Source organism: Cyrtonyx montezumae, unplaced genomic scaffold (genome assembly GCF_038088225.1).
Source record: "Cyrtonyx montezumae isolate F1298 unplaced genomic scaffold, pur_monq_1.0 scaffold_3, whole genome shotgun sequence".
Lineage (NCBI taxonomy): Eukaryota > Metazoa > Chordata > Aves > Galliformes > Odontophoridae > Cyrtonyx > Cyrtonyx montezumae.
In genome coordinates, this window is record NW_027072034.1 from 84,380,903 (window position 1) to 84,397,168 (window position 16,266).

Here is a 16,266-nt window from a genome sequence, read left to right on the forward strand (position 1 = left end):
GCAGTCTCCAGAACATGGGAGGAGGAAAAGAGCAGGGAAAAGACAGTTTCTTACTCACAGACTGTATCTGTAAGAGTATGAAAATAACTGAAAGACACAGAGTCCCTCACTGCCACATTTTAACAGTAATTATAGAATACAGCTTTTTTATCATCTCTCTTAACTATATGTCATGTCAACAGTTCATTTTACTTCCCAAATTACCCTTGTTCCTGTACTTTACCTACCTGATTGCTGAAAAAATGATTAACACTGGGAATAGAGAATTATGAAACCATTATAACAAGAAGTTATTTATACTATCAGAATTAATTTAAACTACTCAGCATCAGTTGGCATGACCTTTTCATTTTGGGGCTTTGACTCATGCTGCAACCCACGCATAGGGTTTTGCGAGTTGAGATAAAACTGTGTTAAAAACTGAAGATCCATTTACAGAGCAATGAAAGACTTGGCTCAGATAACAGAAAGAAATTCTCTTGACCACATGGTGAGCAGCTACCTCTACTCTTACACAGCCTTCTTAAGGATGTTATGGTAAAGGTGAACTCTCTGATGTCCTGTCATCTGGTGATAAATGACCTGGAAACTACTCACTCCATTTTGAAAACTGTAAAATTATATTTTCTAATCTATTACTTTTGTAACCAGGAAAAAGCTGCACTGTCTCATAGATCCAAGACTTCGCTCATTCTGAAAGGTTCTCTTTTCTGGTAAGGCAAAGCTTCATAACGGACTTGTACTTTTTCCCATATTTAGTATCAAACAAACTATGTTTCTACACAGTACACAGACAGTTCCCACAGCCATTAGCATGCTACATGCTGCAGCATTCTACAGCACTGCTTGATTCCACCCAGCTGACTCCATTCTCACAGCATTCATCGCAGTTCCATCACAAAGCAGGGGCAACCACAGATAAAGCTATAAAGATGGAAGTGGTTTTACAAGATTGGTCATTGTTATGCATTGTGGCCCTTATCTCCTTAGCTAGAAGGAAAGAAAATAGACTAGCTGAAGTTTCCTGCTGAGCACACACAACTCACCTGCATAGGTGGCAGCAGACTGCTGTAAGGATTGAAGCTGGCCACGACTGCAACCATATTTCTTGGTCATATCTTTTAAGGGGAGCTCACTGATTAAATCCAGGAGGGCAAGACTGGTGAAAAATCTGAAGAAAAAGTTATACATGTACACAGAAATCATTATCCAGCTCACATTAGAGTAGAGCTAAAATGCTCTGTTGTAGCCTAGACAGAATAGTAATTATAGCATAGCACAAAAAAGAAACATAGAAGTTGGCTTCCAGGTAATACAACACAAACATCTTGTAGCAGTGGTGTTCTCAGTACAGTGTGCACTGGGCCCATGGTCTCTGTAAATACACCTGACCTAATCAGGCCACTCAGCAAGAAAACCACTACCTGAAAACAAAGAACCTATCCACTCCTCATGTTATAGACTCTGGTCGTTGCCCATTCACATCTATTTGTGGCTACCTTTTGTGGATGGCCATTTGTCTGTACTGTTTCTCTGTTTTAGCTGTGATTTTGCCTTTTACAGAGCGAGCCAGAAAGCCTTCTTCAATCCCCACCAGCTCAGCCACACGCTTCATTGAGGCAGGCAGCTTCTCCCATAAGCAGAAAAACTGGTACCAATCAATTGTGGTCCAATCCTCATACACAGGGGTGACCTAAGAAAATACGATATGCAAAAACCTATGTCAGAGAAACAGAGCAGCTCTGGGTAAACAAAAATACAGTGTAGAGAATGTGGTTAAAGCATCCCACACACAACTCAGAGACATGAGTCATAACCATGTACCTTGAAAAAAGTAAAAGCTCTCCTTAACCTAGTTTTTTTAATATTTGTACTGATGAGATATGAGATATGACATGACTTGTGGGTATTCTAACGATGAAAGAACTCAGAATCTTTGTCAGATTGCTCCCTAAATCTAAGCCACTGCAAGACTTTTTAAGCTGTATTTTTATTCTCCTTCAACAAAAGTGACAGATTATCAGCCTCTTAGAAACACATTAACTACTGCCATAATATCCAATAATGCAGTAGGGAACACAGGTTTTGCCAGAGCTTACTGAACCTTACTTTTACCTTGAGTACACTAAATCCCAACTTCTACTTACACAATTCTGTTATCATTCAGTCACCACAGTCAGTTTGAATATGAGAAAAAAAAAACTTCATATCTTTATCAACATGCTGCAAGATCAATTATTTTGAGTTGTTGGGGAGCATTTAACAGAATATAGAAGATCAGATGCCTACACAGTTGTAAATTATTCATTCCCCTTCGTCTGCTTAGAAAAACAAGACTTATTAAGGTAGAGTCTGTGTTTTATTGTCTGCTACTGAGTTGGGTTTTTTAATTTTATTTTTAAAGAAAGCTCTTATTCTAGACTAATATATTTGTTTTAATTGAATTTTCTAAAACACAACTTGTTAGAATTAATTTTTGTTCAAGTAAAATACTCAAGCCTGAGCGGTTAAAAGCATTATAGCAGATTCATAAGAAACATGCAGAGAACATTTCTATTTAAAAAAAATCTTCAGCCTTGAAAATGAATGAACTTTGCAAGAAAGTGTTTTAGACTAGGTTAATGGAAGAGAATCTCAATAATATTTTGCTTGAAACTATATATGATTTAAAATAGCATTAGACAATCTGCTGTAACTAGAAAGTACAAGACAAAAACTAGATTTTTAGCACTGACTCTATCTCAGAACAGGAACAGAGTTTGAACACTTTTCTCTGTATAGTTTTGGAGGTACAAACAGGGAAAAATTCAGTGGTGCATGACTTAAAACAGACCACTTTGCCTATCAGGAATAGAACAACATATTATGTGGTCTTCTAAAACTACAGAAAAAATGTGTTAATATGGGAAACTAGTAGGTTAAAAGTAAAAAATTAAATCAGTCCGTTTCAGTCAAAAACTAAGCTAATGAACGTAGCAAGCAGAGACAGACATTCTCGACATCCAGCCATTCCTAGTTCAACAATACTTATAATGCCAAACAGATTCTCCTTGGTGTGAACTCTTTTTTGATTAGTCTGGTAAAGAGAATACAGTTTACACTTAAGGAGGCTAAAGACACCTGTTAAATTTGGGGTGATGCTTGAATGACAGGCCTTGTAGCCAAGAATTCTAAGATGTTCACTGCAACTCCGCACTAATCTTGACATTCCTTTACCAAAGGTCTTAACAAGCAGTTTTCAAGTGCACTTGCATGTATACGTTGACAAACTCAAAAGATTCAGCACACTCCTTCCTTTATGCCTGTCAGGATCATGAGGCAAATAAACTATATAAGAGATAAATGAACCCACAAGAGTTCCACTCACAGGACAAAAAAAAGCAGACTTCTCAGAAATGTTTTGCAGGCGAAACAGATGTTAAACCCCCAGTGTTTTCTGAGCCTCCAGATTCCAAACACAAATCAAAACCAATTACTTTAATCCACTTCAAATGTCTCAGAAAAAATATGAGTGTTCTACATCTGAAACTTATAAACTTCTGAAATCTTCTGAAGACAAGAGAGACAGAATTGTGCTTATATGGATATGCAGCATCAGCCTGCACTATGGAGACAGGTTAGCTCTGAAGAACTTTTCTCCATCAAGGATTACTCAAGCAAGGTAGAAAAAAAAATGTGTCTGTGGAGCCCTGAACTGTTTTTTCTCATTTCTTTCAATTTATAAGTACAAGATTGAAAACATAGAATGAGAAACCTACCAAATAGACAATATGTAGATCATTCTCCAGAACAAAGCTTTTCATAGCTCGCTGTAGGTCAGCAAAAATTTCCATTGCTTCAGTTGGTGAAAGAGAAGACGAAAGAGTAGCTGAGCCAAGATGTGTTGGGTGAAAAATCTTCGCTGTTAAAAATAAATAAATAACACAAAAATACACACTTAAGTCCAACTTTATATCTCACACTCATTTTGCAGTGTACACAGGTCTCTCCTAAAATACTGCCTCCTGTTTATTTCCATGGAAACAAAAACAGATACAATAACACTAGTTGATAGAGAAAATTCTCAGCTACAAAACACAACTTTTACACATAGTCACCACCATTAGCTATGCATTTTTGCCAGCAATGAACAAGAGCCTGCACGCCATGCTTGAAAATACCTGCATCAGCAGAGGTGACTCACTGTCACTGTTGTCACTGCTGAAACAACCACTGCCACTGCTTCACTGTGCTAACATCCAGTGCTTAGTCCCGGGAAATGTTCAGCAAGTGTTAACAAATGTCAATAGGTGTCATGCTTTCTGCTTGGAGGAATCCAATGAAACGCTTTTGCTTCATACACTCTTCCAAGTCAGATGCTAGTTTTCAGACTGCCCCTCTGCTGCTATCCATCACACGGTAACAATGTGTAATGGAATAATGGCAGGAAGGTTAAACCTCTACTGCTATATCACCAAAATCTGCCTCTGCTATCACGGGTCAACATAATAAAATAAGAAGCACTATCTTCAGAGAAGGCATCGTGTTTTATAGATTCTATTAACTTTTTCCAACTGCTTTTTCAAAAAGAACTGAGAGTGTCTCTCTCCACTGAAGGCAGGAAATTAGAAATAATCAAATAAAGATCTTGTCTAGAATCTAAATTAGCTTTTTTTAGAGGCCTGATCACAAGTTTTGATCCCTCTAACTACTCAGATTAACACAATAGCTACTTTAACAAAAAACATTGCAATTCCAGCTGCCACTTTGACTAGGAGTTAATGGACATTTCTTTCTTGAGAGCACCAAGTATATCATCTTTTCTTAAAAAGAGACATACAACCAAATTGTAACATGGATTCTATTACTGTAAAGAGTCTCATCTGGAGCCATCTTAAGAACACAGCCCAAAAAAGGAAAAAGTGCAAAGTAATACAACAAACAGTTTTAGGACAGTACTGTCTCAGAATGTACCAGTTCTACCGAAAAAAAAATTAAATTATAGTCTACAGTTCATGTGAACAAATGCTGCAGTACAAGTTCACCTTTTTGAAAGACAGCTGGGAAATCTGTAGACTAGGATGTATCAGTCTTAGAGGTGATGTGTAGAGGTCTTCCAAGAACACGTGATGCAAAAATTTTTAAGCAAGTATGAAGATGCTCCCTTGAAAGCTTAAATCCTCCAGACACCATTAAAAATAAATTAATTAATGAAAAGAAATATATTCAACATTTAATCATTTGCAAAACATTTACTGATTCAGAACTGCTAACTGCAGTTACTAGTAAGAAAAAGAATGTAGAACAGCAGTGTTACCTTTCCTGTCATTGGCACATTCCAGAGCCTGAATGAATTCATTCTCCAGCAGCCATGCTATGCAAGCCTCAATAGGTCCTGTCTGCACTTTGTCTTGTTCTTTCTTGTTTTCTTGCTTGTTGTCTTTCAAGCTGGATGCAAGAAGAGTGCAAGAGGCATAGGTCTGCACATCATCTGGAGTGCTGGCAACTCCACTCACAATGATCTGTTGAAGGAAATGACTTGTTCATCTTGTCAGAAAAACACCAGGATAGAGCATCAGATCTGAGAAACAAAAAGACTGATCCATCACCAACCTAAATTTTAAAGAACCATTACAAGAACACAAGGCAAGTCAAACTGCCAACATTATAAACCCTTATCTTAGTATTTTGAAAGTGAACATGAACATAGTAGCAACTTAGAATTGAGACTAGATACAGGCATTTTGCTTAGATCATACTGTGATATGTATTTATCTATTTATTATTTGCTTTTCACATAACTGCTCTTTCCCTGTGGGTCACTTAACCTGTGTGCACCTTCCTTGAGACTGAAATGTATTCCACTAAAAGCTCTCTTCCATGGTTTCAGTGGATTTATTTAATGTAATAAAGTGCTCCCACCAGAAAGGAAGACATATTTTAAATAGTTCTTACATAGAAAAGTGCACTCACATTTGGAATAGTCTGGTTAAAATTATAAAACTATGGAATCACAAACCAAGCTGTAAGTACAAACCACTTTCATAAAAGATAGAAGGACCAGTACAGCAAAGAAAATAAGTCTACTTAAAATGTCTAAGCTCAGCTCAAGCCCAGAAACAACTTCAGAAAAGCAGATAAGCTCACCTATGTGAAATAATGAACTTCTGTTCCTTTTTATTTGTGTGCAAACCTTACAGAGGAGGATAGGCTACAAGAAGCAAATGGAGTACCCTGCCTGTTCATTCACCTTTTTTTTTTTTAATGATGTTTCAATTATTTATGTGTAAAAGAAATAGATAACTTTATGGTTAATATAGGAGACTATAAGGTTCTACAAATGTTATTTAGCCTAATTCAGTCTACCAAGCCTCAGGAACTGGTAATGTATAAGCATTTTCTGCTGAAGACTGGCAGTCAGATCATGTGTGAAGGTTAAGAATTATACACACTTCTGCCTGCAGTTTGAGTATAAATAAATTAAAAACCCAAGCTCAGTATCTCATTGGAGACTGCTTAACATACAAAACAAAATGCTAAATATTGCAGCAAGCAGGCAGACTTAAATAATTTTCTTCTGAAGCTGCTTGGGTTGACAAAGGAGGAAAAAAATCAAAAAGAAAATGTACATAAAATACTTGATGGTGTCACAAAATAAACCATTCTGACAGTGCAGGCAGTGTTGTACTTCCTTTCCACATGTCCTGTACCTCAAGTATTGCTCTTTTCATGCTAGAAGAAACACCTTCCCCTTCTCTTCTAAGCAAACAACTGCGAACAGGCTTGAGAGATCCCTGAAGCAGAGCAGTTCCTTTTGATCTTTCTGATGGCTTGCAAACTAAAATGCTCTCACCTACACAGAAAGAAAAAGAAGAGAGAAAAAAAAAATTAATGACCTTATTGCATCCCAGCATTGAAATAGCTACATACAGGTCATTGAGGACATTACTGGAATGGAAAACTGCAGGCACTTTTGAAAAAGCTGTGTAAAAAAGATAAAAAGCTTTTTGAGGTTTCAAAGAGTGTACAGCCTTTGCTATTTAAGGAGTCCACAGATGCATAATATTTAAGAACTAAAAGCTCAGAGAAGAACAAATTCCAAAGTTTCCTTAGGCAGGTTTTGCCAAATCAGGTTTTGCCATCCCCAGGGATGGAGATTTCATAGAACTTCTGAACACTTGCTTTGCTGTTGAACTACTTCTTGTTGAAGAATCGACTGGAACAGTGACACACAGTGGCATCAATTTTTTCTTTTTTTCCTGTGTTAAACTCAAAGGATTATTAAGCTGAAAGGATTCTCAAAAGTTAGAATAAAACATACAAGCTGCACAGCACTTTGGCAGTTTGTGTTAAGTCAGGTTCCATTCTCAGAATGAAATAACACCAATATTAAAGTAATTCAGAATTCCTTTGAAGTTATTAATCTAACTATATGTTCTGTTAACTTTCACAAATGCATATTTGTGTGCATATTGATCTCTCTATGTATGCACGTACAGACACACACATAAAATCTTAAGTATCCTGAATGGTTTCCTATGAAAGTACATCTGAATATACCATACCTAACAATGTCTATTAAAGAATTTTGAAGTTAATCTTGAAATTCTATGGAAGTTAAAAAAAAAGGTGAGCTCTGAAATAAAAAAAAATAAAAATAATAAGCTAATATGTTCAGGAGATAATAGTACAAACCACAAGAGGAAAATGTAGTGGTCACATAAAGCCAGGGTTTTTTCAAACAAAGCTATTACAGAGAAACTAGGTAACTAGGTCCCTAAGAGACACAGATAGTGAGAAGTTTTGCCAGTTGTCATAGAATAAATGAATTCTCTCTGACAAAGAAGAGAGCATTGGATTTGGATTAGCTGGGCAATTAAGTGCAAGTAGCCTGAACAGCAAGGTAATTTTGTCAGTGGATATCTTAGTATCATCCTAGGAATGTTAAGCTATAGTAAAACTATAGCTACAGTAGTAAGCAAATCCAGAGCTAATGGAAACACAACTGCACTTTAAGGAATAGAACAAATATTACAAATGCAGTGTAGGTAAGTAACCATATACAACTAAATATAATTATATAAATGAATTGAAAAATGAAAGACATGCTTCGAGGATGTCTCCTGGGAACCTGCTTATCCTGACAGGTGAAACTTTTGAAACGTGTTGACCCTGTAATTTTTGCCAAAGTTGAGAGAGGCAGTATAACAAACTGGCTATAAACACTTTTATGAAATGATGATGTTGGAAGTCTTTTCCAACCTTGGTGACTGCGAAAAAAAAAGACTGTATTATGTTTTACCTAATTTTATCTAAACATCTAATTTTGTGTGAACTGCTCATTCAACATATACTCTACCCGTAAATGGAAAAGAAATAAATATGTAACCTGGTTTCTAGTTTTGTTCACCAGTAAAACTTTACCAATAACATCCTGGTCTGATTCACCTCTCTGATTATTAAACTTTATGGACAGTTCTGGCTGGAGGTTATGAAGCCTGAGGACTATCAAAAGGGATTAGGATGGTTAGTTGATGGAGCAGGAGTACCGAGTACAGTATATCCCTTCAGTAGCAGGGAGGGATACTGAGAGGACCAGGAAAACCCATCTGATAAATACAAAGTAGAGACTGGTGCTTCCACAGGAATTTGGGTTTTTTTTGACATGGAGCAGTTCACTCAGCACCTGGCCTGATGGTTGCAGATGGGTCTCAAAGAGGGAAACAGATCCTAGCCTAGGAGCTGGCAGAACTAGTTGAGAGGGTTTTAAACTAGGTATGAGGGGGGAAGGGGATGAAAGGGCTCATCTCTAGGCTCACTAGAGATGAGCCCAGGGGAACAGTGCCAGGATTGCGGGTGAGGCTTAGCTGAAGTGCATCTGAACCAATGCATACAACATAGGAAACAAACAGGAGGAGCTGGAAGCCATTGTGCAGCAGGCAAACTATGACTTAATTGTTGTTACAGAAACATGGTGAGTTTGCTCCTGCAAGTGGAAGGAGAGGGTCAATGGCTTGGCTCTCTATGTTAAGAGTATGTTTCAGTGTTGTAGTGCTTGAGGCTGAGAATGCTAAGATCAATCCTCTATGGGTAAGGATCAGCAGAGGGACAACAAGGTGGACATCCTGGTGGGGGTCCTGTTACAGACTGCCTAACCAGGTTGAAGGAACTGCCAGAACTATAAGCAACTGGCAGAAGCTGGGCAATCACCTGCTGCTGCTCTCATGAGACTTCAACTTCCCTAACATATGCTGAAAACACAGTACAGCTCAGAGGAAGCAGTCTAGGACAGGCATATCCAACCCACAACCTGCAAGCTGTAAGCAGCCCAGCTCAGCCTGCAATGCAGCCCACCTCCTGGCAGCAATTCTTCCTGCAATGGCTTCCTTTCTTCCCTGCTGCACATGCACCCATTGCTCATAGCAACCAAATATCAGTGTGCAACCAGCTCTGTCGGGGCTGTAACCAAGACACCGGGAATGCACAGTGCAGTGCATTTTGATACACTGGCCAAACACAGTCCTGTGAACAATGGAAAATATAAGCCTTGCTTCCTGCTTTGATACAGGAATTTGAGAATAGGTTTTAAGATTCCCAAAAATAATCAATTTTTGCTTGCAACTCCATTTTCATTTGACACAAATACTTTACCTGAGTGTCAAATGGAAAGTACAGTTACAATCAGACATTCAACTAAAAAGTTTGATCATGCCTTTTTCCCAGACTTTTATAAGCCCTAAGTTACCAGAGATAAATATCCCTCAGTTCACAATCACACTTTATTCATGTCATTGCTTTTTGGCAGTCCATACATTTGTGAACAACTGCCAAAGGAAAAAGTACAGGAAGATTAAAATTTCAACCAAAATCACTGATGAACACCCTATGAACTCACTAAGAATTGCAATGACAGCCATCATACTAGAACAGGCTGTCCAAGGAAGTGGTGGAGTCAGTGTCCCTGGAGGTATTGAAGGAAAGGGAAAGGGAAAGTACTTAGAGACATGGTTTAGCATCCAGTTCTGGTAGGAAGGTGGAAAGTTGGACTGAATGATCTTAGAGGTCTTTTCCAACCTTTACGATTCTATGATTCTATAATAATGAACATCTTTACTTATTTCATGTTAGGAATGCAACACTTGTTGAATGCAAAAATAACGAAATTTCAATTTCTAAAATAATGTTTTTAAATTTCCATCCAATCAGGTGTCTTCTTTTCAGCTGCGATGGAATTGTTTTCTTCAGAGTATCTGGTATGTTGTTATGTTTTGGCTCTAGGAGAAAAATGATGTTTATAATCACTGATGTTTATAGTCACTGCTAAGCACTGTTGTACAGAGCCAAGGCCATTCTCAGCGAAGGGCCAAAGAACCTGGAAGGAAACATAATTAGGACAACTGAGATAAGGGATATTCCATACCATATGACATCAAGCAGCAGGAGTTTAGAAGGGAGTGGGAGTTCATCTCACTCTTCCATCGCTCAGGAGGCTAGCTGGCCAGGTGGTGTATCAGTTGTTATATATGTATATATATATGTTTGTATGTTATAATCATTATCCTTTTCTCTATCTTAGTTAATAGTTTCATCTGAATGCATGAGTTCTACTTTATTTTTTTAGGTTTTCTCCCTCATCCCAATGCATGGTGGGGAGTGAGCAAACAACTATGTTGTGCTCAGCCACCTGCCAGGTTAAAGCAGGTCAGAAAAAAAAACCTCTGAGACAATCCAATACTAAAATGTCTGGGGGAGGAGGACCTTCATACCAGTAGTAATATTCTGTCTCTCAGAAGAATTTCTCATACACATATGGCACTTTTTTCCAGCTGAAATTGCTACCTTCCAGTCTTTTTATTCTGTGGAAGAGTAGCAGCTGCTAATGTAGCTTTGGGCTCTCATTCAAAACAACACATAGAATGGGAAAAAATGGTACATTCATGAGGCTCATCAGCATAATGTCAACTGCTTACTGTGCAAAACAGTCACACGAGAACTGTCAAAAAAGGATACTAATTATTGTAACTAGAAGGAGAAAAAATAAATAATGTAATTTTACACCTGCCAGCTACATTCAAATGACAAAGTCTGGAAAATTTCAAAATACAACATGCAGCTGCCTTTTTCTTCAATATATAGAGATAGCTCATTGAGATATAGGTTGCAAAATGCTGTGCTGCTATGCTACTTGCTACTAGCAAAAATAGAAAGTTAAATATAAGAACTGTCTGCTTACACAGGGCTTCAGTAAACACCAATCAAATCACCAGTAGGGCAAATTTCACTTCCTGCTTCTGTTAAACTTCATATTTACCACTGTGTTAATACTCATACAATGCGATTTTTCCAACTGGTGTCCAAGAAATAAGTTTCCATCACAAATTAAAATAGCAGGCAGGATCATTTTGTTGAGCATCAATTAGTGTCACTGTTTTTCTTGAAAACACAATCTTATCTATGAACAGCTGTCCAAATTTCCCTGTCTCTCTGTTGCATTACTATTTTCATCATCCAAAGAAATCATTAAGATTAGAGGAACTTTAATAAACTCGGATCAGAACTTCAGACAAGACCAGTTGTGGACTTCCTTAAATTTTAGACCTGCCTACTGGCAGTTTACTTAAAATATACACAATGAAACTGTAAATGTTCTAGTGTTCACTAAAACATTATTAAGACAATTAAGACAAATGAACAGAGCTTTAGAAGATAACAAGAATTCAAAGAAGAAAACAGTCCTTTCATGGAGTAACTGACATGTAAATACCAAAGTCAATCTCATGCAGTGGAAATTGTAATTCCTCTGGGAATTACAATTTTTACTCCATTAATACCAAACAAGTTCATCTTGATTAACTTAATCGTACTGAATAGAAAAGGAATTCATCACGATTAGCCACTAATTGTGAAGCACTGCCATGGGTTTAATCAGGTTAACACTGTTCTTAGAGAATGTTAAAAAAGCCTCTGCTTACCCTCTGTGTCTATTCCCTTCCTGCCAGCCCTTCCAGCCATCTGTTTATAAGTGAGAACATCCAGCAGTGTGCCACCAAACATGGGAGTTCGTATAATTACTCTGCGTGCAGGCAAATTCACCCCAGAGGAGAGTGTGGAGGTTGCTGCTAGAACTCTAATCATGCCCTGGCGAAAGGCTCCTTCAATGATGTCCCGTTCATCAAATGTAAGACCTGAAGAATCATGATATTTTGTAAACCCAGTAATGTAGAAATTGAATTAAAGACTTAATGATATTAGTCAAACAAGAGGAAGAATAAACTAATTCAATGAACATTTGACATTCATTGTTAGAAACCAGAGATGGAAGAGTATCTCAGTTAATTTCTTTCATAACATAACTGAAATAAAATTTCCATGAAGCTTTCTTTAGTTAATTGACAAAAATGGTTATAAACTAGCTTTCCTAATGTATTTGTACACATTGCAAGATGAACAATTTACTACATATTTACTTGTGTTGCAAGAAAATAAATAAGGAAATACACTGAAAAGAAGAAAACTGGATATAACACACAGAAAGGAATTAGGATTTAGTCATTTGCTGGAATCCTACATCCTGTCATCCTTCATCTTTATTTCCATTCTAGGTAACAGATCTAATATGTATCTTTCTACATTTTCTTGAGAGTTGTGGTCCAAGTTTATTCTTCAGAAGAAAAAATCCTACGCTCAATAAGCACTTGGAGTTATGTCCCTTACATATTCAACACCTATTTATTATTATTTATTACATATTCGATACTCTATTATCTTCCACAGTTGATTCTTCCCTTCAGTAAATCATGCTGAATACATGTTATATGTATTCTTACAGGTAAGAAATAAAAGATCCTGCTATAAGTCTTGGTGGCATTCTTGTTTTATTTTGATTTTCATAATGAGATGACTTCTGTTCACTCATCTATTTCATTACTAAATTGAAAAAATTGCTCTGAAATACCATAGCAGCTTTAGGAAGAATCTGAAAATCTGAGGGCTGTGAATGAGTTAATTTTTCAGATGTTCCATATAAATCTTTATGTTGCATCTAGAAAGTTGCTGTTCACTAACACAAAAGAGAAAAGATTAATCATAACAATTAGTGAGTTAAGTCTTTGTCCATAATAATAGAATTTCAAGTTTACCTCTTACTGTATGCTAATTCAGCCATGAGCTACAGAAAGCTTCAAAAAGAAACTGGTAAATTGCTGGTAACTACAGCAGCAAGAACACATATGATTCAACCTTTAAGAACTCAAGACCAAGATATTCAAGAATACCTGCATGATGAAATGCCACTCCCCATGGTAAAGTACGTTGGAGCACAGAGTCCAGACCTGAAGGAGAGCGCCTTAGCTGATCCAGGACCTCATCTATCCCTTCTCTGTCCACAACAACTGGGGAAAGGGATGAGTTTTTTGCAGAACCTTGAGGGAGAAAATATTTTTAGTTTCTTCTAAAATCAATCTGTATTAAAGTTACTGCACATACTACTACAGTCTTCTATTAAATAATTTTCTCTTACTTTCCGTTTGTTGCAAACCGTAGAATTCCCTGGCAATGATGTCTGCCAGCTTCTCACACCAATTCTTGGATGGACAGAAAAGCAGGACTGAATGGCCATCACAAACAGTCTCATAGCACAGGCTCACAACATGGTCTTCATCTCCCTGAATTGAGAGAAAATATTTTCAGCGCACTTTCATATTGTACAGGGTCTGTAAATGCCTCAAAGTGGGCTAGGACAGGCAAGTTTGAAGGTCTATCACCCAAGAGGGTTGCCTGGTCTTATAAAAGAAGCTAACTCCCCTGAAGTTGAAGAAGGACACAAGATAGAGAAAGGTAAGAGGGAGAATCAAGCTTGGTGTATCTGTCAAGTGTTTAGAGACAAGATCTAACTTCTTTAAACAAAACTTCTTCAAGTCAGATTCAAGAAACTTCAAGAAGTTCATGAGTAGTGGTTTGATTAATCAGTAAGAGACAAAAATTTAATAATTTTTTCCCTTAGTTTAAGCATACAATCTATAAAACAAATAGTGAAGTTGGGAATATCACCTATTCAAAAAAATTAGAAACATACCAGGAGCTGTCTTTTTAACTTTTGCTAAAGAAAAGGTCTCATGCCAAAAGCCACTCCTTAGAGTTTTGTTACCTTCAACTGAAGTTTGGGCTGGAATTCTCGCACCAAATTCATGGAAGAGTCATAAATGTTGTTGCCAATTTTCACCCACTCTTTGAGGGGCACAGGGCGAAAATCTGTACAGTACAACTCTGCATCTAACCATGAGGCTAGGAGTCCCAGGTTAGGGAGGGTAGCACTCATGCCTACTATCTGTATTCCTCCAAAACCAGGACTTGTCATCTTCACCTTTCTGGAAGTGGTTAAAGAAATTGAAAGTTAGTTACAAGATGAGCTATTCTTCTTGAAAATAGCATTCAGAAAAAAAATGAACCCCAACTATTTCCTTCAAGAGTCTAAAGTACAAACTATTTTTGTAAGCACTTGAAAAAGAAAGAAGTCATGCTCTACTCTTAACAAATACACTGAAAAGATATGTATTCATTGCTTTCTACCATTTTGAATCTAAACTTTATTCTTCTTTAAGCAACAGCAGCATAAACTGTATACTTGGAGAAAATGAAAATAAACAAACCATTTCCTTGCAATTAACAAGAGCGTTGAAATAAGCAAAGCCCAGTATCCCCTGCAGTTTTTCCACACTTAAATGTCAAAAAATACATAAAATAAATAAATACACTTAAATGTCTTAATAATGTCTTAATTAAGACACTTCAATTTGCTTTAATTTCAGGACACTAGACTAACGTCTTCCTAGAGTTCAGAACCAAAGTCCTTACTTCAGACAAGAAGAAAGCAGCTTCAGTTCTCAGTGCTGATCAATAGCTTCCACTGAATTCAGTGGGTAGTAATGAACTCATAACGGACATGAAAACACAAGTCATTCATTAAGATACCCAAATGTATATTGTAATTTGGGCATTTAGACACACATGATAGTTTTGTGGGTTTTTTATGCTCCTGAGCCTACATTTTAAAACTACTCATTTGCACTACACTATTAAGCAACAAATCGAGACTTTAAAAAATAAAAATGTCTGAGAAACCAATGTGAGCTCAGAAATGGCCTGAACCTGGTAACCATGGCAAAAGCAAGATAGAAGAAAGAAGACTACTCAGGAGTCAGAGAAAAAAAAAAAACAGAAACAAGGAAGATGTGGTAAAAAATGTCCTCTTATCCAAGCTCATCCAAGCTCTTATATTTTTTTTGGTGCGAAGATACAGACTCATACCTCAGTGGGAAATCCAGTTAACTTTTTAAAAAGCTCTTAAAAGCACTGGTCATTCTGGTAACATGTTGGGCTGGACTGTGTTGAAAAAAAATGAATAAATGGGCTCCCATTAAAAAATAAAAGCACCAGAACAGAACGAACAAAAAAAGGTTGCTTCCTTCCTGTCAGTAAGTGGCATGGGGGACCACTATCTACTTGGGTGTGACAGAGATGAAGGCTCTGGGCCTCAGTGCCTGTATACTGAAGGCTAAAGTATTGTGTCTTCCCAAGAACATTCATTGATGTATCCTTTTTATTTCCCTGACAGATGTTTTCTCCTTCCTAGTTCTTCAGTGCAAGGGAAGAAATCAAATGAGGTCTTGTATCTGTCCTGCACAGGCAAAACAAGGGAAACAAAGTGTCAAAACCACTCATTCTGTTCTTAAGTATACCATCCTCCAGAACAAGAAAAAAGTCAGAACTGCTTCAACCCAGAGCACTGCTAGATCTTGGAAATCAGCATGGGAAATGCCATCTAAACCATCCAGCTGGGTGCCAGGGGTTAAAAAAGCAGTTGCCCTAGAACTAAACAGGGACTGTAGGCTTACTCTAGCATTAATATGACTCACAAGAGAGGAAGCAGCAGTGAAAAGCTGGCAAAAATCTGAGTTCTGGTGGGCAGCAAACACTTGATTTTGACTCTTCTTTTCAGCTTAACTAGTAAAGCTTCAGTAGTTGCATACATTTCCCCCATTTACCTTTGTCTAGGAAAAATATTATAAGAAATCCTAAGTTGGCTTCGTTATTTTGTGGTTTGTTTTGTTTTGTTGTTTATTTGTTTTTTAAAATAAACAGACTAAAAAAAGTAAAGGAAAGATTCACTTTATTTCTTTTCCTGAGACAACGACTCCCATGGTAACACACAAATGAAAAACCATGAGGAATATACAAGACCTCAATTACTGAAATAGTCTAAGGCACATGAAAGCCCTGGAGCTAACC

The 16,266-nt window shown here is 37.2% G+C and overlaps 1 protein-coding gene across 1 annotated transcript in view; it reads right to left on the bottom strand.

Annotated features, from left to right (window-relative positions):
- POLQ (DNA polymerase theta) overlaps window positions 1-16,266 on the bottom strand; it is a 54,358-nt gene that overhangs the window by 28,496 nt on the left and 9,596 nt on the right. Inside the window, exons 6-14 of the mRNA XM_065742130.1 lie at window positions 14,126-14,345; window positions 13,499-13,643; window positions 13,254-13,400; window positions 11,952-12,164; window positions 6,690-6,832; window positions 5,297-5,501; window positions 3,759-3,901; window positions 1,500-1,693; window positions 1,047-1,171 (exon numbers count right to left, since the gene is read on the bottom strand). Coding sequence (XP_065598202.1) covers window positions 1,047-1,171; window positions 1,500-1,693; window positions 3,759-3,901; window positions 5,297-5,501; window positions 6,690-6,832; window positions 11,952-12,164; window positions 13,254-13,400; window positions 13,499-13,643; window positions 14,126-14,345 — 1,535 coding nt within the window. The remainder of the gene's footprint in view (window positions 1-1,046; window positions 1,172-1,499; window positions 1,694-3,758; window positions 3,902-5,296; window positions 5,502-6,689; window positions 6,833-11,951; window positions 12,165-13,253; window positions 13,401-13,498; window positions 13,644-14,125; window positions 14,346-16,266) is intronic.